A 21,865-nucleotide genomic window follows, 5' to 3' on the forward strand; every position below is an offset into this window, starting at 1 on the left:
ATGATCATGTTTTTTATTACATCAGCATATATGTGGATAGCCCAAAATTTAGGGGACAATTATTTAAATAATTATTGGGGATACATTATTACAAAACAAAACAAAAAAAAAACTGCAAGGGAAGAATTCTGTTTAATCACAGAAATCCATTTTGTATCTATTTAGCATATTCAAGGTCCTTTTGCAGGTAAAAGGCTACAAACTTTGCACTGAAGTGACTTTCTCAGGGCTGCTTCATAAGCAGAATCTGATTGCAGTATAGAACAAAACAGACACACCAAAAAAATCTAGCCAAGTTTTCAATTTTCTATATAAAATGAAACTACCTTCTCATATTCCAAGTTCTTCATGGCATGTCAAATGCTTATTTTTAATAGAAGGTTGTAGTGGAAAACATCTGGATTGTTTTACTCCAATATCAAGAATTAGACTGCTTTAACTTTCATAACCTAACATCTACCTGAAATCTAGTGATAGATTATAGGCCTGTGTGAAGCAGCTAGTATTTGCTTCGGATTTGGCTGATTAGGGGTACAGTGATTCGATTTGGTGATTTGCACTGTCCTGAATCGATTCGGCCAAATCTGATTCAGAGATTTGGCCGCTTCGGAGAGCTTTGAATCAATTCGGACCTTTTTATTGGTCCCCTGATTAGATTGGATTTGGAGATTCGGCCACCAGATCAGGCTGAATCTCCTCCGAATCAAATCAGCACCTGAACTTCGCACAGCCCTAATAGATTACTATATTAGAAACTGATATATGCTGTACTGTATAAGATAGCAAGTGTAATTTAAACAATTTAATGTGTATAAGACATTCATATTGCAAGCAAGTGAGACTAGGTTTTCATTTTGTTTATCCATTGTCTGGAAAGCAGTCTTCCAGAAGTGGTGTAAATAAATAAATAAAAGATAATTTAGCACAGGGGTGGGCAAAGTCTGACCTGCAGGCTGGATCAGGCCTGCGGCAGACTCCATTTCCCAGCAGCCCCTGCCTGTGCTGTTGGGGTTAGTTTTCATGGAGACCCCAGCAGCAGTGGGACTTTGACAGCACAGGAATGGAGACCAGCCCCAGCAGCGCTGGCAGGGCAGGGAGCTGCTGCAGGGCTGGGATCTTGCAGCAGTGATGTGGTCTGGCACCAGAGTACAACTGTGATCTGCTGCCCACATGCCCCAGGCAGGAGTGCACAGGCAGAGGATTGCAGCTCTGCCCTGGCTCTGGACTGCACTGTCACTACCGCAAGATCTGAGCCCCAGCCCCAGAGCAGCTTCCCAGCCAGCCATGTATCCTGCCAGCCCTGCTGGGGCTGGTCTCTATGAAAACCCTGGTCTTGTGCTGTCACAGTCCCGCTGCTGCTGTGGTCTCCATGGAATCCAGCTGCAGTGACAGGGGCAGAGGCTGCTGGGAATGGGAGTCTGGCCACTGGCTGGATCTACTATTTTGCCTATTCCTGATTTCCTGCTTAAAGTGTATACTTTCAAAAACCCATGAGGAAACAAAGCTTATTCCTAAGTAGGGGAAGAATGTATAAGATTAGAGAGGGAAGACTGACCTGGTGGTAAAGGACACGCTTTTCCAGTATACTTGAAGGCTGTTCCTAAAGTTCTGTAACATTTCAGCTTCCATTAAACAAGTTTGTACTCAGGTTTTATGTTTATAAGATGATTCTCTACATATAAAACACTCTAGCATAGTGGTTCTCAGCCTTTTTTGGACCAGGACCCATTTGTAAACATCAATGGCCAGTCCTGACCTAGTGCACTTCTCTCCTGGCCTGCTGTCCTCCAACCCCAGCCCCCCAGTGTGTGTGGAAGGCAGGGCTGCAAGCAGCCCTTAGCAGCCTAGAACTCTGCCAGTGTGGAAGGGACAAGCCATGGTTTCCCATGTTTTTTTTCTTCAGAAAAGAATCCATTTGAAAAGTTTGATCACAATCCTTTCAAATATTCTTGCAACCAAGAGATTGAGAAGTGCTGCTCTAGGACAGCAAAACCACAATGAGCTGATAGGAAAAGGGCAGAACAAATGGTATGGACTAATAGTTGCCTGGAGGCATGACAGTGGGTCATGAAAGGTATTGGAATACCTACTTCCCAAAATGCAAAGTTCATTTAAGACAAGGGTTTTCTACCTTTTTTAACAAGTGTACCCCTTCTGCCTCAAAGTTTCAGCTCATGTACTGCTTTATATTTTTTTCTTGTTTTTAGGGAGGAGGGGGGGCAAAATTGAGGCCTCTCTGGTGTGGGAAGGAGCGCAGCCAGGGCAGAGAGCGGGACAGAGCTGTGACAGTGGCTCATTTGGGAGGCGTGGAGATGCGGGGGGGGGGGGGAAGCTCCCACCACAATGTGCACCCTGGCAGAGGCCTGGGGTGTGTGTGACCCCCAGGTATGTCTGCAAGGTGGAGGCAGCTACTGTTGCAGGCTGGACTCTGCTCTCTGCTGCCGCTGTCCCAAGATCCATGCGATGCCACGTGCCTGCTGCCACCAGGTGGGCAGGGAACATAGATAAATGCAGATGCAACTCTCCCCACCACCACCCAGGTAAATGTGTGGGTGGAAGGGGTGGGGGAGAGGGAAAGGGCTGGAGGAGGGGAGCCAGATCCAGACCCCCACAGTGCAGGGGGAAGTGGAACAGGAGCAAATGGGGCCTGGGCTGGGCCATAGGACAATGGGAGCCCAATGGCACTTCCAGGGGCATGGAGGGGTGGGGGGCTCCCACTGTTGCATACACTGTGGGGGAAACTAGAGGGGGCATGTGCCCCCCCCCCCCCCGTGTATAGGATGAGGGTGGGCTGGGCTCTGCTCTGCCTCTGCACCTCACTGCTGCTACTTTGAGAGCAGTGCAATGCCAGGCTACTGCCTGTCCAGTGACAGGATGCACATAGCTGTCACACCATGCTCAAAGCAAGCAGCAGCACCAAGGCACAGGGGGCCTGAATGGCAGGGGGGAGGGGGAAGTGTGCTCGCTCCTAGGAGCAGGGCTGGGGGGGGGGGGGAGGGGGAGGCAAAGGCAGCAGCACCCCTCTGTGGGCTGTCACCCTTCACTGCCACTGTGCCCCACTTTCCTGTGGCCGAGTGCCCACGCAGCTCTGTGGGCTGCTAATGGGCCTCACCCCTGGCCAATGACAAGCTACCCAACAGCAGCTCATGAAGCTGAGCGTGCAACTGGCTGTAGGAAAGCAGCATGAGGCAGTGGCTGCTGTGTGCAAAGCCCCCTGGTGGGGCTGGGCAGTGCCTGGGCGGTTCACAGAGGGGCACTGATACCCTCGACCCCCTAACCCTGCTCCTGAGAACAAGCACAGGAACACACTATTCCCCCCACCCCCCGCTGTTGAGACCCTTGCAGCTCTGCAAGAAGTGGGTGGCTGCAATGCCTCCTCCCTATCAGCTATTGGCTGAGGGTGTCTGGGGCCAATCAGGAGAGTGAGCTGAGATGCGGGGTGAGGAGGCGCCACAATGTCCCACATGGGGGTGGCAGCACCCAGCATGCCCCTCCCCCTCCCCTGGGTAAATGGCTAAGTGTGGGAATGGAGTGGGGGAGAGACTGCTGCCACATCCCAGGGCATGCTCTGTCCACACCCACCTGTACCCCCTATGACCTTTCTAAGTAGCCCTAGGGGTAAGTGTGCCCCTGCTTGACAACCCAATTTAAGACGTAGTGACAATAATTAAAAAAAAATGCAGTTTAAAGTATTCTGCTGAGTGTTTTCATAAACATCTTGCTCCTCTGGAACTTGGGGTTGATTTTCACAGAAATAGAAAAAAAAAAGTTTGAAAGGACCTCAGGTGATCATCAAGTCCAACTCCTACTCAAAGGAGGGTTATTGCTGTCTAAACCATTTCATCCAAGTGCTTGTGTAATCTGCTTTTTTAACTTCCAATGATGGAGATTCCAGAACCCTTTGGGTAATCTATTCTGGTGTTAAGCACCAAACTAAGAGTTCAAATGTTCCTTGTAGTATGAAATTTAGGATGCATGTTACAGAAAATTGTTAAATCTTGTTTTGAAATCTTTGGAACATTATAAAGGCATGAAAATAGTCTAGAACTATCCTCTTTATAACAACCACTCATGTATTTAAAGGCTGTTATTAAATCCCCCCTCAAATTCTTTTTCAGACTAAATAATCCCAATTCTTTGATTTGTGAAATGTGTAACCTTATTTTGACCCCTTTTAGAATCCAAGAGGAGATAATTATTGCTCATCTTGAGTACTGTGTTAAAAATAAGTTAAAATTAGTTTATGCAGCTAATACACTGGATATCTGAACAGTGCTTCAATTTTTTTTCTGGTTTTATTTAGCTAATATGACCAACATGACTGTGGCTTTAAAACTATAACAAAAAAATTGAAACAAACAACTCCCGAAACCAAACCCCTGCCCCCCCCACCCCCATTTCAGTTACTAAACAAATTCATTTGTCCAGTTACTAAAATTTAGATACAAGATAGCATATGGAAATTAGCTGTTTTTTAAGAGTGGGAGAAAGCACCTCTCATCATAAATGCTTTTGCAGGCACTAAGAGTTTTTCTCTTTGTTCACCTGATGAGACTTATTTGATAGACTATGAAAGTGAAGATTACCTATTCTTTTGTTTAAACAGGCTGTTTCCAAAATGCCTATTCACTGCTTTATTCTATTGTTTCAAGTCCACATACTCTGCTCAGATATATACACACTATTACAATTGCTCAGCAGATGTATTAAAAAGTGTTCTTCGAAAACTTAAAATGTATGTCATCCTAATCTTCCCTACATACTTCTGTGTTTAAGGATTAAGGAACATAACTAATAAGCCCTCTTAAATTCAAATTAAAACATTCTGAAAGAAATACAAACAAAAGGAAACTTGATTGCTTCTTGAGCACTGGATCTGCAAGGTGGAGTGAGTGGCAGCAGCATGGCAGTTAAAACAGCCACTGCCCCTCCCCACCTCAACCTCCCCATTGCCAATATATCTATTGGGCCTCCATCGCTGGAAGTTTGCAGACAGACCCCATCCCAAATTTACTGGCACCTCAACCAGTCCCATGAGAACCCCAGTTCTAAACTTCAGTTTCAAGCACTTCTGGTTCAATAACAGACCAAGACTAGTAATTTACACCAAACCCTTGTTTTAGCTGTTCTTAAACTGGCTTCTTCTTTACTGACTTTGCTCAATCCCAGAGTCATTTTCTCTAATCAAAGGACCACAAGGTGCTGAGATGCAGAAGAAATGGAGCTGCTGACATCAACAACAGAAAAATGCTACCAACAGTAAGTTAAAACATTAGTTTTATTTCATCTGGTGGTAGGGAGGGGAGATGGACTATATAGAGTTCTCTTAGCCCTGTTTTCAGACAGAAAGCAGCATATCAGCATGCTCAAGGCAGAAAACAATTTGCTTTCAAACCTGCAAATGCTGATTCTGACTAGTCAGAACAGGTCATATATCAAGTAGAGGGTAACATATGGTCCACGAATAAAAGAAAGATGTAAAATCCACCAGCATTTTACTATGAAAAAAAAGGAAATGCCTCATTGCTGAAAGAGACAGACCGTCACAAAATGAAGAGCAAGGAATAATTTATTAGAGATTTAACAAGCAGGCTAACATACATTTTTCATGTAAGTCTTCTGATAGACTGCGGTTGGTTTAAAAGCATTTTAAAAGAACATAAATATGTTCTGTTTTAAATGCATTTGAAATGTTACTACGCACTGTTCCATGCTTCTGTTGAACACACTGCTTCTTCCCACAGCTGGATAGCACTTGAAAGATATGGAACACAAAAGGGACCTGGAACATTATAAAGGCATGTTAAAAGTATACATGACGAGAAAATAACTGTTATTTTCTGACAAGTAGACAGAAAAGTTGGAAAAAAATATTCAGAAGATTAGTGAATCATTTCTGGAACAGCTAAGTTAAACTTGCTATATACTGCACATACTATGGTTTGTATTTGATTAAAAATGTTAAATCACAATATAGTAGCAATATGAAATTTACAAGAAAATATAAATTATCTACAAAACATTACCAAAATTGGAAAACAATCTGAGATGACAAATAGGTAACAATGGATAATAGAAATTCAGCTTCTCTCTGTATTAATTCATTGTGAGATATTACTAAATTCTCTGTTCTTTAAGGGAGAAACTGAAAGAATAAACTTGCTGCATATTTCCTCACATAATTTTGGATAAAACTAATCATTAAACATTACTTAAAAACACAGAAGCAACGTATCTTTTTTACAACTATTTATAATCAATCTGAAATAAATTCTAACAGTATGATACTGAGAGATTAACAAAAGAAAAGAAAAGAAAAGAAAAAAAGAAGAGTAGGGCCAGATCTTCAGCTGGTGTAAATTAGCATAGCTGCACCTAAATCAATGGAATAATTTCAATTTATACCAGTTGAAAATCTGGACCATGAAATAAAAAGTTTTATGAAGTTTGAGAAGAAGCAGGGAGGAAAGGGCACATTTTGAGAACAGAAATCGATCGTGCGTCTCTTTAAATAAACAACTGACTTTGCGCTAACTTTTTCCTTGAAAAAATTCCCTTAAATTTTAAGTTATTTATATTACCAGATGTTCAAAACTCTTAAAAAAAACCAACAAAATTCCTCCCTGAATCTATGCTTGAAGAAAACTGAGGTATTTGTTATGGAAAACATTGTACAAAAAAGGATACAACAAGAAAGGATACACTCTGCATGACAGTATTACTGCAGTATTTACGCAGGAATGTTTCTAAAGAAGAACAGCAGAATGTGGTTTAATTTTACTTGATTCTCAGTATTGTATTTACATAACTTTATACTACCTATCAATAGCAAGAATGCCTTTTTGACAAGAAACTAGTTTTTGATCCCTTATCTCCAGAATTTAGGAGTGCTTGTGTATGTACCAAAACTGACTCCTCACTCAAAAACAAGGAATACTCTTAATTACTTCAGGGCTTGTTCAGACAATGCCAGTCTTCTGCCATGAATCAGTTTTCTCTGATGTTTACACGTTTGTATTTTAGAGGGTTTGTTTTGTTTTTTTTAATTTCCAACAGTTCCCCAAGCTACTATGGCTTCAATGTAGTCTTTCAGGTTACTTTCCCACAGCGAGAGCTAGTGACCTATGCAACATCAGCTTTTTCTATATAGCTAAGATCCCATACATCTGACATTTTATTAATATCAAAATTAGGCATCCAGCTATTCATAAAAATATTAGCCAGTATGACAGCTAACATATTTCGGTCAATGAAAAATAAAAAAAATAAAAACAAAATCAGGGGGTGGGCATTTTTTCTTTTGGAAAAACTCATGCATTACAGAATACTCATAAAAGGAGAGAGCAACACCTGGAATAATTACTGTCAGTTAAATTTAGCTATTGTCAATATTTAGTTTTAAAACATAATTAACACTAATTACAGTAACTAATTTTCAACAGTGCCATGAAAAAAAAAATGCATTAATCAGTTTAAAAGTCCAACATATGCAGTATTTAAGATTCACATTTTACAGTTTTGGTTATATATTTCAGTTGTATCAGGGCTATTCAACTAGCAGTCTCTGGGCTGCATGCAGCCTGTGAGGGGTTAATATGCGTTTTCTGGGCTCTCACCCAGTTGCTGTTCCCTGCCATCCCTTCAGCTGCAGCAAGTTACATAGCACAGTTCATCATGCTGGTACAGCCTGTGGTCCAGCATGCCTGCCAAGTATAGTGTGGCAGGGATGCCATGGCAGGGGAACTTGTGATGAGGCAGCCTGCAGGGTATGTAACCCCTGGTTGGACAGGTCTGAGCAGTATTATAAAATCTACTTTTCAAAGTGAATCGACTGGTCCTTGCAGATCCATATTTCTTACCATAAAGATATATCATATTTTTCATCACAAACTGATTTAAATTTTGGGCATGCATATACCACTCCCCAGTATCATGCCAAGGATGGTAGAGGTATGCTGCTCTGCACATGCTACCTCCTGAAATAGGTAATGCTTATCAGAGAGCACACACCCTTTGGTTCCTGGCAAGCACAGAAAAAAAAAAAAATCAAATAAAAATAGGGTCCAGGGCCACTATTTGTAGACAAATTGAGATAATTCAGTCTTAAAGGTAGTCAGCCCTCCAACTTTACTGCCATTTTGAAATGGCCTACTGTCTTTATACAACAGAGGATCCCAGAACACAAACCATGACACTGAAGAAGCTGTTTTGATCTCAAGTTTTAAGACTTTTATTCAGCTAACTGCAATTTTAATCTATTTAAATTGAGAATAAGTCTCTCAGAAGTTTGACAGCTATGAGTTAATTATAAATACATAATGGATGCCCAAGCTAAAGTCCTTTTCTGTAACTTGAAGGTTAAATAAAATACATATTTAGTGAGCTGGAAATAGGACTTTTCTTACCAAAAAAATGTTTGGAAGCCTACAATTTCACTATAATATATAAAAATGTAATGTTTATTAATAAGGATTTCCAATATCCATTTAAAGGGTTTGTTTTTTTGGACTCATCATGCTATCTGAAATAATCTTTAAAAGGATTTAAGCCCCAAAGGAAAAGTTTATTTGTGCCTCTGGCCATATTAGAATTAGGCCAAGTTTTATTTTTATCTTTCCAAAAATGAATATATATAAATATCTGTTAGCAGCATTCACTTTTAATCTTATCAAATTAAATTTCTAACATCACTAAGTGTGACCAAGTTTATTTAAAATAGAAGCCCAAATTGCACATCATCTCTGTAATGCCCAAACCACAAGATTCTAAAGTAATCCAATCAAAAAGTCACATATATTACATAAATATGACCTCCAATGGATATTATTAGTAGTATTTTAATAAATACCATTCCCATTACAGTAACATCAAAAGTCACAAAACAAATTTTTAACCAAACGTCCTGTAAACTTTGCATCAGAAACAAGAAATTATTCTTGTTTACGGTCTGTCAGTTGGCCTAAATCACAGTTTCACTATTTTTGATCTGTTTGCAGATATTTAACCCCCTCCCCCCCACCCCCCCCAAAAAAAGGCTCTTTAATTTAAGCAGTGTGCTCCCGTGCTAAGCTGCGCACATGCCCAGATGAGGCAGTGCCTCAGTTGGACCCAGCTCGCCTCATGTCTCTAAAGATCAGGCACTTTAGTGGAGCTTTTTTGATACTTAGCTGATTGAATCCTCTTTAGCTAAAAGCGCCAAAAGCCCTGCTGAAGTGCCCGATCTATACAACTGTTGTAGAGATGGGTCAAAGTAATGTGATGCGCCTTCCAGTAAAGCATGTTTGGTTTTCTTTCCACGCTTGCAAGTAGCCATACATACTACATTGTTTGTGTATCATATTGCAATTTGACTGCACTCATTTGAAGTAGGGTAACTTGAGAAGAAGTAGCCGCAATGCTGGTAAATCAGCTAATGCTTCAGTATTCAAGCCCTAAAACCTTACCTATGCTAGGAAAGGCAGAAGGCAGGATAAGGTGCATCTTGTAACTGAATGTAGTTTTGCTGTAAGGTGCATTCTTGCACTGCGCCTTGTTACCCTGCCTTCTCTCTGAATTCAGACTAATATGGCTAAATACCTCTCTAAGCTAGGAAACAGCACCATATTTAATAACATTAAAGCAATAACTGCTGCTTGTGGAACAATCCATAAATATATTTTTAAATGTAAATGTCCTCAACCATAACAAAGCAAGCGTCTTGACATCAGGTGAACCAAAACATTTCCTGACAAAATGTTATATTCTAGCTTTCACAAAGCTTCTATGCAACAGTGCACAGAACCCATGTCCCAAATGTAGAATTACCAAATTAAGGACTCCCTTAGAGTTGCCATCAGGAAAAATGAAATACTGTTATATGAGGTTACTGTACTGAAGCAGTAACTTCAACAAGCATATAGACCCGCTAGGTTATGTATGATGTGAAGAAGTAAACTGAAGGCAGTCCTGGTCTCTTCTCAATGCCACAAATCCCTGACACTTAAACTGCAGGGTTCGTGGTCATGCATTTCTTTAAAACTATTTTAATTGTTTGCTGATTTGAGTGGAAAAAAAAAATCAAAAAAAAAAATCAATAATTAGCAGGAATGCTAGGACTTGAGCACTGGGACATGGTTTAGCATGTTTCTAAAGGAAGAGGCAGAAGGTTAACCAAGCAATACTGACAGTCTCACTTTAAATATCAGCTTACCAATAAATGGAAACATAGGATGACATTTTATTCTTTCTGGTAATCTACAGGTCCAGATTTAGTCATCTATGGGCGCAGACAGAAGTGACAATTTTCGTTCAATCTGGCCACCAAAAGAGATCAAGGCCCCCACAATGGGGAATAGTGGGGCTGGGGCAGGTTGCCCAGCCAGAGCAGGCTGCGGGACAGCCACGAGCAGCTCATTTGGGGTGGGGGGGATGGGGACGGGACACACTGCTCCTGCTGGTGCATGCACCCCTGGGGTGTGGGACCCCAGATGTGTGTGGGGTGAAGGCAGGCTGCCGTAGCGGGCTGGGCACAGGGGCGATGCTGGGGTCTTCCCAGTGGCGGGGGGGAAGGAGGTCGGCCTTGGGGCTGCGCTCAGGGTGAGCACCAATGGTGCTGGGAGGGAGGTTATGGGGGGGCTACGGCGAATTCTGGGGTGGTTGTAAGCCTACACCATAGCCTCCCTCCCAGCACCACCGCTGCCTGGCTTGAGCACAGCCCTGATTCAACTCCTCCATCGGGAAGAGCCTAGTGCCACCCCTGGCCTCAGTCCACAGCAGCAGCCTGCCTTCACCCTGCGCGTCAATCCGGTAAGCACATGTACCCTGTGCCTCCCCCGGGGGCTGCACGCAGCAGCGGGAACCCCACTCGTGGATGAGCCACTTGCAGCTCTGTCCCATGCTTCACCCAGGCAACTCCTGCTCCTGCCCCAGCCCCACTCCTTCCCTCACCACAGGGCCCTCCGTCGGTCCCAGCCACGCCCCTTCCCTCCCTCCCCCTACCCCAACCATCCAACAGACTTAGCAGCTAGACGCTACTCTCCAAGCTGCCAGGCTGCATACTGGAAGTTGGATCAGTATTGGCTGATATGACTTTTTAATAATCGGCTAAAATCAGGTTTTGGTTGACTCCATTTTGGGGCATTCAAGACTGCTACACATCCAGAAGGGGCATACATACAGGCCTTGGCTACTTGTCATACATAGTTACCCTTGTGCACTGTGTTACATAACCATAAACAGAATGCCAAACTGTGTGGAAGTGACATTTTTGGCAGTTAGATAACCAAAATGCCATGTAAATGCCAGGATGACCAAGTCTAGACATGCTGATGACAAAAGGAACAGAAAACTGTTCAAAGGGCCTTATGTAAGGAAAATGTTTCTTTGTAGTCTCAAACTGTTCTGTTTTCTCTCTCACTAAAAACTACTTACCCTTAGTATTATTCTATTTTTTTCTTTTCCCTTCATTGGAGTCTTGCTTTGGTCTAGCAGATCGAGCAAATTGCTAAGCTTCTGTTAAGGATTCCAAGTTGAAGTGCAAGTGGAAATTATTAGCAAGAAACCAGAATCAAATTATAGCACAGAAATGTTAATCCTCTAAAAGGTAAATACTTTTTTTAGAGAATAAACCTATCTTAAAAGACTCCTACTGGCTGGAGTCTCTCTATGGCAACTCTCTCTACTCACAGCCACCCCCTTCCCCCTTAAGGCCAAACATGGGAAAAGGAGAAATCACCTTGATCTGAGTGTACTTGTATGTTGGGGAGGGAGGGGAACAGGATGGATGGGTTGGGCCAGGGTGGGGTAAGATAGGCTAGTGATACAGTGGTATTTTTACCCGTTTCCCAATACAACAATCTCTTCCTCTGGTTGCTTCTGCAACTGATTTATCACTGAAGTCTCTCTTAAAATACTCTCTGGATTTGAAGTTTTGTTACATTACATGATTTTATCTGAATCTAAAAGCTGAAGAGGAACACTCCCCCCAACTACAACCTATAGTTGTACTGTAAAGAAGTTATAGAGACCAAATCACAATTTTCCATAATTCCCGATTCTGCAGACACTTACAAATAAAGTTAAGCAAATGTGTGAGTAACTATACTGAAATGAACAGGGCAATTAACAGTTAAGTCAAGCATATAAGTGTTTAGAAGACAGGAGTGCTAATTAATAATAAAGACATGTAAGGTAAGATTTTATTGTAAACCTTAAGTCCCCAGACTTTCCTGTTGCAAATTGAAAGCCTACCTATATTTTTCAATCATATGATTCATATCAGACAAAAAATAAAAACTCTCTTTTTAATAAGAGATGCATTTTCTTTCCATAATCATTAAACTAAAGACCTCAAGAGCCAGGAAACGAAGTCTTGGAAACTGCCCTAAATTAAAAAAACTAATATAAAAGTACTTGACAAAAGGATACAACCACCATAGGTTTTTCAAACAAAACATATCCATTTGCTTCTTTTAAAGCCTTAGTAGCTGCTTTTTCATTTGGAAGTCCAATAAAAGCTTGTCCTTTCATGCGGCCTTCTTTCATCAAGCGTATATCAAACCTAGAAAGAAAGAAAGAATTTAGCTCTGAGCCACTCCTCATACCTGCCTACATTTCAAATGTATGCAAATACAACAAACTATGGAATGAAAGAAGGTGGCAGTAATACCTAAACTATAGTAATATGAGACTATATCAAACACCAACAATTCCCTGTTCTGGAAAAAATACAGTGGTCTACACAAACAGGAAGTCATTGTATCACTGAAACAAATATTAAGTACATACACAAACAACTCACTTAAGAAATGTCTAGCACCATCTATGATTTCACAGTCACTACAATTCCACGTTTTGGCCAATTTATGCTGACATTAGTGACGGGAACCTAAAGCACAGTATTAGTCTTAGCAACAGAGTCATTCCACTTGTAGCTGGCAGGCATGTGTCCATAGTGTTTAATAGAAAGGTTAATAGAGGATAATGGTTCTGTAAGGTTTTATACTCAATGAATTACTCAATATTTGTGCTATGCATAAATGAAAGTTTACCTATCAAAGAAAACACAATGTTTACGGTAATAGGTATTGCAGCTCAATGAGATAGATTTAAGCTTTTTGTATTGAAGCGTGAAAGTGTTTTCATCATCTATTACATTTTTACAAAACACTCTCCTGCTCAAAGCAAGAATATATTTTCTAGCGAGCCTGATTTTCTCTTACGAAAATTAGAAGCAGAAAAAAAATGAGTAAAAATAACTATCTTCAACTGTAGCTGTAAAATTTGGTATGCAACTTAAATTTATTAAGCATCAAAAAAAACTTACATATTTCGTTCAGTTTCTGACTGAAAATCAATGTATCTTCCAAAAATAAACTTGAGGTCCTGGAATTAAAAATATGCTTAGATAAACATCTTGGGGTGCATACACTTGTTACCTACACCTTGTCTACATTTATGCAGCTCACGAAGCCATGTGAATGTAGATTAGGAGCAACAGAAAAACCAGAGTAAGTAACTCGGGGTGGGAGGTGGGGTTGGGTGGGATCGGAGGGGCTAGCAGGTCTACAGGGGGATGTCTGTCCATGGGTCGGGAGCTAAAAATAGCCCAGTCAGGGGCAGGAGGGTAGGAATAGCTAGTCTCAGGGCTGGGCAAGAGGACGGGCTTTCCTAGCTCCAGGGCTGTGCTCTGAATGCATAGACATTCACTAGATTCGGCTAACCCATTTCTGATCTTAGTTCACCTCCTCAGAATTAATTTTGATCAGGCCTGCAATTTTTTGCCCAATTTAACCTCCCTTATTAGGTATTTACATGATTAGGCAGCTGCATCTAAATGTAATTTTTGTACATAACCTTGATAAATTTTTACTTACCTTTTCTTGAACTTGTCTAGCTAAATTTTTCACATAAATCCTGCAATTTGGATCACCTGGTTCATAATTTTTGAAAACAGAAAGTCTTTCCATTTCTTGAATGAGGCAAGAAAAAAAAAATCAACAACTTTCATGCCTGATACATTTATATTTTTGTACAGTGCAACAAAAACATAATTTAAGGATGCTTCTAAATACAATTATGGAATACTATATAATAGTAATGAAATGTACCCTACTTTAAAAACAAAAAAATACATGTTTAATTAATCAATTTATGTAATACAATTTGCTATTCATTAAAAGAAGATTTAGTCTCAGGATACCTTCTCTAGAAAGCCTGCTTTTTTCTAGTTCCCGTCTAGAAATAAATTCTGATGGCATATCTTCATCATCATCATCTTCGGTCTCCATTTTATCATCTGAGCTAGGAGCTGGGAAGATTTTGCCAAACCCTGCATTGCTGATTTCTTCTGTGCTTACAAGAAGGTCTAAATATTGAATACAATATTATATAAATGGTTTGTAAACATATACATGTTGAAATGAGAAGGAGCACACACTTTTTATGGAGAGGGTCTAAATATAGCAGACATTTAGTACACATGTAATTAGTATACATCTTTTGCATATTCTTGAAAAACAGTCTGTCCTAAATCCCTACTTGACAGAAGACATCTGTTCCATGTAATGCTCCAAGATTTACTTTGTTAGAGATCATACTTTACAGAAAACAGCAAAGGAACACACACAGCAAGGTACAGACACCATTCTCTCTCTGGCCACCACTGGCATTATTGCATTTGTAATGTTTTTTGCTTTGTTCTGTAAAGATATCTAAAGGAACTTCATAAAAACTATAAAATATTGGGAAATACAGAATTAAGGACGATGCCATAAGAAACATTCCTGCTGCAGCGTTATAAAAAGTAATGGAGTATATTAGTGAAGCACATATAGGGGCATTCCACATGAGGAGTAGAAACCACAGAAAGGCTGTTTTTGTCCCGTCTAGAAAAAGCAGTATAATCACACACTAGAAATGCCCTCAAATGTTATTCCCCACTTGACTTAAATGCTGTAAGATTTAAAAAAGAAAAGAAAAAGAAAGAAAGCCCATAATCCACTTTCAGTAAACACAGACATTATGTTTTCTAGTGCTAAGCATCCTAGAGTTTTAAAATGTTGTCCATCCAGCATTCCAACCCTAAATCCACCGGTGGCGGCGGCGGCGGCGGGGGGGGGGGGGTAATAGATCTGCAAGTGGCATTTTAAATGTATTTAATATCTATGAACCTGTGAAATCCTTAAAGGAAATTCACATTTTATTAACCAAATGTAAATCACTAATCCTAATTTGACACAATGTAAAAAATATTGAACTTGATTGTTGTTCAAATGCTAAAATATTTCAAACTGCATAACAGAAGAATTTAAAGGGTTAGCTTTCTTACCGTTGTTTTGTTCTCTCTCCAAGCTTTTCTGAAGAACAGTTGGGATGTCTGCAGTAATATGAAACTCTATTTTTTTATGGCCTACAGGTTGGGGTTGTTCAAACACATCTGAAGGTGATAGTGCAGGGTGCAAATTACTGTTTAAAATAATAACATGTTAATCATTTAAAAACTAAACTGTTATTCCAAAATAATGGGTCAAAGAATATATATGCAATAGTATGAGTCTTATTTCTAAACCACATCTACCTTTAGTTTCTTAATATTCCAAGTTTTGGGGGTGTTGGTTGTAGCTGTGTTTGTCTAAGGATATAGGCAAACCAGGTTCTTTTGGTAAATGTGCTATCTTTTATTAGACCAACTGAATAGATGGAAAAAACTGTTCTTTACAAGCTTTTGGACACAAGTATCCTTTCTTCAGGCATATGGAGAGTCTGCTGGTGTTTGTGTACTCTCTAAAGTCAAATAGGAGCTTAAGCCAATATGCAAAATGAAGGTCTGCAAACATGCAAATGTGCGGCAGGGAAGATCAGGAGGACAGGAGTTAATGGGTGAGAAGGTAGGTGAGGAGGTGGAGGGACACAACACACAAAAGAGTGGAATGTTGACCGGTAATAAAATGTAGCTGGTTAAATGTAGAGAGGTTACCTGGGATTATCGGATTGCAGGCAGATGCCGTTAATTCAATGTCTATATTTAGTCCATGTTTTTTTTTTTGTATCCAGTAGATTTATAAAGTGAAGTTCATAGGCTAAATATATACAGTATTAATCTCATACAGCCAACGTGCTCAGGACTGAGTGCCTGCCGGAAATTTGAAAATACTGGATTTTTTAAACTGGTGCAGTGGCTGGTCCCGGAGCAGCAGCTGCACACAGAGTGGCAGTGCAGGGTGGTGAATGGCAGTGGCAGTTGCTGCATGCAAGCTTCCCCCCTCGTCTGAGAGGGCAGAGGGGAGCGGCCGCCAGTCCTAGAGCAACGGGGGGGAAGTGCCAGATTTTTTTTATGTCCAGATTTATGAGGTTATACTGTATTTTTTTTTCTACGTGTGCAGGGAGAAATATACATTGCTCTTGCAAAGTAAACATATTTAATAGTAAATCAGAATGAAATGTGTATAAAACCGGAGAAGTCAAGGCATTTAAACAAAAGTCGATTGTTCTGTGCATCTACAGCTACTAGAAATGACCCAACTCTCAAATTCAGGTTCACACTTCAACTATGGCTGTGATATGGCAGTTAAATGATCTGGAGTTTTGTAACAGTTTATTTCAGGCCAGGGCACTTAAATCAGTTGACAGAAATAAAGGGGAAATAAGAATTTGACTATAGAAACTGTCTCAGTACAGAAACTATAACTATGACACTAACTTGATATCAAACCAGCTTCAAGTTTTGCAGCTCTTAAAATAAGATGCAAATGTCATCTGTTCAGACAGGTCCTATTGATTTAAACACGTATTTCAGGCCATTAACCTGAAGCAGGACTCTGCAAGTTAGATGTTTTAAGGTATAAGAATTATTGTTGAATAGTCACAGAGCAGAGGTGTAACTGGTCAAGTTTCTGCCTTGCAGCACTGGAATGGATGCCAGAGGCTCAAGGCTCCAGATATGAAGAACAGGGGCAGGACACCTCCACTTGCAACAGTCACATCTCCCATTGTGGCTGATGAAGGGACTCATGACCCTGCACAGCCAGAGTTTCAAGTCTCTCTGCTTCCATTCTAGCACCCTCCCTTTACTGAATGACCTGGCTGCCCACCCTTAGTTACACTACTAACATGGGGTATGTCTTATAGTCACTACTTTTACTCAGCACAAGAAAAGCACTAAAGAAATGATCAGGTCATACAAACCTGTGGGAAGCCGGTGGGGGGACATTCAGTAAGTCTTTAATTTTTTGCTTTTTTCTCACACCACGCCTCTTTGTGGTTATTGGTCTTTTAGGTTGAAGGGTTGCTAATTCCATTAATTTTGTTATTCTAAATTTTGAACATAATAAAAACATCCAAAATAATAATAAATAATTAAGATGAAATGTAGTTAAGGTAGTTTGTGCACATTTAAAATTCTAATTTCCATCCAAATGCGGCTTGACAAATCCCATATTTTAAAAAAAGTCCTACTACTGAATAAAAATAAAATTAAGAACGTGAATAAATGTACACTACTTTTTTTAATTGCTTAGATAAATGTATATAGATACACGATAGCCTCTTTAAACAAAAACAGTATAAAATGCAATGTATAGACTAAATTTGATTGGAAATCAATATGCTTAACAGTTACAAAATATAATGAAAATGAACATTTGTTTTAGGAAAGTAATTTAAAAAAAGTGCAAATGCTAAACAAGATTAAAATAAATTATTTAAATCAAGATTCCCTGCTTGCTGATTTAAAGCAATTAAAAGTGACTATCAAAATCACTTCATCAATCACCTCTATCCTACAAATGTGAAGTTCTAACCAACTGTCTCTTAAACATTACTTATGTTCATTTAATAATGTTACTTTGTAAAACAGTTTGAAACTAATCTGGTAATAGTATGTAGAAATATAAAAGTCTCATTAATAAATTATGACTCGAAAAAAATAAACTACTCAAACAAACTATTTTAATGTTACTTTGCTTAAGTGCTAGACTTGGTCATTCAAGTAATTTAAACTTTTTTGGGGGTTGGAAGCAACAGATGGAAGGCAACCGATGTTTTTATAAACTGTACTAAAGGCTTAGCCATGTATATGCAGTACATCATACATAATCCATTTCTGGCATTAGAAGTCAGACAACCCTACACACTGGCTTCACTGCAGGACAACAGGTAGAGAAAGTTCAGCCTTCCATAAATATCATAGAGTTAAGCAGTAATCTAAAATCCCAAACCAAGCTTCACCAAGACAAAGGGAGGACACATGCATCATATTCAACTGGCAAATCCATGAGGGCGACTACTCAGCGCTAGGATGGCTGGAAATCTAGCATCTCAAGTCCCAGGCCATAAACTAGATTACCTACATCTTCGCCAATAAAAAAAGATTCTTCTGAATCTGTTTTGGAAAGGACTGGAAGAGCACAAATGTAAGGAAGCCAATAATGACAGCTTGGGCTACGTAAGCACTTTCTTCATTATGCTGACTGAACCCTAAAAGTGCTCTCTGCCTTGGAAAATATATTAAGACCATAACTTCTTTAAAGCTGTTTGGCAAAACCACTACATGCAAGAATAGATGAGGAGCTTCTGATCACACAAGGTAGGGACATATGTAACACCTATGCCAGTTTTAGTGAAGCTTAAACCTGAAGTGAAGCTTAAACCTGAAGAAATCTATTAAACAGGTTTCAAAGCTTCCAGGAAAGGTGCAGAAGTGTATCTAGAAAATCAAGTATTCTTGTGAGCTGGTTTAGTGTTTCAAGTGGACATCAATCATTCCATGACATGGGCCCGATTGATCCTCAAGGCATCCCACACTGCATCCATCATTCACCTCCACAGTTTCTGTAACTGGCTGCTCTAGTACATGGCAAGAACTCTACTACCCCTCCACCCCACAGCTTTTTTGTTGACACTTTTTTTAATCAATGAATTCCCTTGCGCTGCTTGTTCAATAAAAACTATCTTTATAAGAGCCAGCTGTGTCCTCACTCCCTATATGACATGGCCCCTCATGGTGCCTCACCCAGCTACTGGGAACCCAAAAATGTGAGTCCAACTCCCCCCTCCCCCCTGCTTCTAGGCATCTCAAGTCAGAGGTGGGTCAAGTGCAGGCTATGAACTTTACTGAACTTACGCTTAGGAGAAGAGAAAGCAGGGAAAAAAACAACCTGTAAATGCCTCTAGCTAAAGGTCACCTACCCAAAGTGTAGGTACAAGCACTCTCCTCACTAGCTACAGACTAGGAATCATCCTGGGCTAGGTGCTCACTCCCACCCCTACCAGAGCCACAGCACTTCAACATCTAAAAGGTACCTGGGTTCTACCTGGGATGTTAAAATACAGTCCATGCGTGGACCCCTCTAACCTGTGACAATTGTGAACCAGTTCCCAAACAGTGACACTTTGGAACAGTTTAATTGTTATGCGCATCTGCACTCACAAGTGATGTTTCTGGAGGCCACGAGATGCAAAGACTGATTTCTGCTGGACTGGAATATTAAGAGAAAAAAGCTTATGAAAAAGCCTTTTACTGACTATAGTTACAAACCTCTTTTTTTCTGCCTCATCATCACTTTCATATTCTGACTCTTCACCGCTAGTTACTTGATCTTCCTCCTCTTCAGGCAAAGGAGGTTCCTCGGGAGGCAGTGGTGGGATCGGGGGAGGTGGCGCAGGCACTGGCAAATATTCTTCATACTAATCAGAAAAGGGAAAGAAAGAAAGAAATATTGTAGCTTTTAGTCACTGACCTTTAGAAAACTCAATTAAAACTCAGAGATACTAGCAAAATGCTACTCTCCTCAAACTGAAATGAGAGAAGAACACTAATTGGACCATTTCACAAAATAAGGGAAAATGACCAGCTTCTGTTAAAATAATTTTCCATTCAGAGTGCTATGGCCTTACAAAAAGGGATATGGTACAAACACATGGCAAGGAGCCAGAGGCTTCAAAATTCAAACTTTAGTTTACTCTGAATTTCCTCTGGTTTTGCACAAGCCACAAATTCTCTATTTCTTAAAAAAAATGGGTAACAGCTTGCAACAGGTGTGATAAGGATTACTTATCAATTACAAAGACAAAATCTATACCAGAAGAGTGTGATAATCACTTTTCCTTGAAAATAAACCCATACCTGATGTTAGGAATCTTGACAGTAAAGGACACAACAACTTGAACAAACCAAAAGAGGACAGTATCACATGGTGCTGAAGTCAAAACAAAATGAAGACACTGAAGTGTCTTGTAGATGCTGCTTAGAAGAGAGGACTAGGCCTTTCCAATTGTTACCAATTTTCATCCAAAAACGCATGCAATTTTCAATTCTGTAGAACTGAAGCACAAGGTAATAATTCCCAGAACACTCCACCTGAGTTCCCTGGGGAGTGTGACCCTGTATATCAGCTATCCACCAAATAAAGTTGAATGAAACTATACCAGAGGTGGGCAATTATTTTGGGTGGAGGGCCACCTACTGAGTTTTGGCAAGCCATCGAGCGCCGCATGACAGGCAGTCAGGGGCAGATAAATAATCGTTTTCTAAATTTCTTAGGGGCCCCATGAGCCGGATAGAATGGCTTGGCAGGCCACATCTTGCCCACCCCTGACCTAATGACCTGCCCTTAGGCAGTAGGAATTACAGTAGCTCCCTTCCTATCTTAACTTGTGGGCTATGCTCAGAAGAAGGCAGGGAGCAAAAACTGGATTAGGAACAGGGAGCCCAGATATCCTGGCAGCAGAAGTAGAAGCAATGGAGGAGTGGCTGTTGGGCAGAACTCCACAAGCTGAGCTGGGTGTTAAGCTCTTAAAAGCCACCAGTTGGAAAGCCCTGGATTGTGGCAGTCCTTCTCTCATCTGATTCACAGCAAAGAAACAGTCTTCATCACCAAAACCAGTCCTGGGGCAAAGCAAGTAAAACCCAGAAACTCCATATAATCACATCAGTAGTTTGAATTTCATTCAAATTCTCAATGAATGCACAGATCAAAGTATGTGCAGGTCAAAGAATATCTCATGTTTCAGTTATTCAGTGAATCAACAGGGGAAGGACTATAGCTACATTTAATTTTTCTTTTGATTACTAAAGATACTGTCCCCACTGCTATAATCTCTATTACCCTTTATGTTCTAAAGTTATGGCCAACAGTTTTATTTCTGATATTGCTAGGGTAACATCATTTTATTTCTGAAAGACAACAGACATATACAGCCTAACTCAGACACCAAGCTAAGCCCTTCAATGACTAGCAAAAATCGGTAGCTGAAACAAAAACAGAATTTCACAAGACATGGCAGACACGTTCATTTAACATACCATGAAAGAGCTGTAAACATACAAAAATTTACCATTGGAGGTCGAGCAGTAATTGGTCCAAATGGCGGGGGTAGGTTCATTTTATTCATAAGATGAAGCACCTCAAATAATAAAAATTAAGATATTTTCTTCAGATACAGATTTCTTAGGGCAATGATTTCTCTGTAATGTCTTTAGCATTCCACAAAATAAATGACAAAACTCAAAACATATACATTTTTACAATGGTTATGTTAGTCAACTATAAATATGGTATCAGTATAAACTATCTGTAATCTACACTTCCTATTCCACTAGAATTGGAACAAACTAAGATGTTCCTCGATGTTGCTCCTTCAAGTTGCTCTGCCTAATTTTACAGCATTGAGAGTCTTGAACATTTACTGCCAGTTTTACTGAGACAACAACCATTACTAAATATACAAATGCTGCAGGTTTGTTGAGTAAGATGCTCTTCTTTGGTTATTTCCAACCAGAAGTGTACTTGCAAGCTCTTTCAGTAATAAAAAGTTATTACTGAAGCAATTTGGGTTTGCTTAATTGGGTTTTGGTTTGTTCGTGGCAAGTTAGGGTTTTTTGTTTATT

The 21,865-nt window shown here is 40.2% G+C and overlaps 1 protein-coding gene across 2 annotated transcripts in view; it reads right to left on the reverse strand.

The window, feature by feature from the left end:
• Positions 1–5,551: 5,551 nt before the first annotated feature.
• The window catches only part of RNPC3 (RNA binding region (RNP1, RRM) containing 3), a 33,641-nt gene continuing 17,327 nt past the window's right edge, over positions 5,552–21,865 (reverse strand). The window contains exons 6-15 of one of the 2 annotated variants that reach the window (XM_019500902.2): positions 21,313–21,381; positions 19,514–19,662; positions 17,164–17,289; positions 15,308–15,444; positions 14,180–14,344; positions 13,854–13,948; positions 13,304–13,362; positions 12,406–12,538; positions 11,410–11,482; positions 5,552–5,782 (exon numbers count right to left, since the gene is read on the reverse strand). In XM_019500902.2, coding sequence (XP_019356447.1) covers positions 11,423–11,482; positions 12,406–12,538; positions 13,304–13,362; positions 13,854–13,948; positions 14,180–14,344; positions 15,308–15,444; positions 17,164–17,289; positions 19,514–19,662; positions 21,313–21,381 — 993 coding nt within the window. In that variant the 3' untranslated portion in view covers positions 5,552–5,782; positions 11,410–11,422. Of the gene's footprint in view, positions 6,747–11,409; positions 11,483–12,405; positions 12,539–13,303; positions 13,363–13,853; positions 13,949–14,179; positions 14,345–15,307; positions 15,445–17,163; positions 17,290–19,513; positions 19,663–21,312; positions 21,382–21,865 lie in introns of both variants that reach the window. The other variant, XM_014604093.3, reaches the window with a different exon arrangement.

The sequence above is a fragment of the Alligator mississippiensis genome, chromosome 5 (genome assembly GCF_030867095.1).
Source record: "Alligator mississippiensis isolate rAllMis1 chromosome 5, rAllMis1, whole genome shotgun sequence".
NCBI lineage: Eukaryota > Metazoa > Chordata > Crocodylia > Alligatoridae > Alligator > Alligator mississippiensis.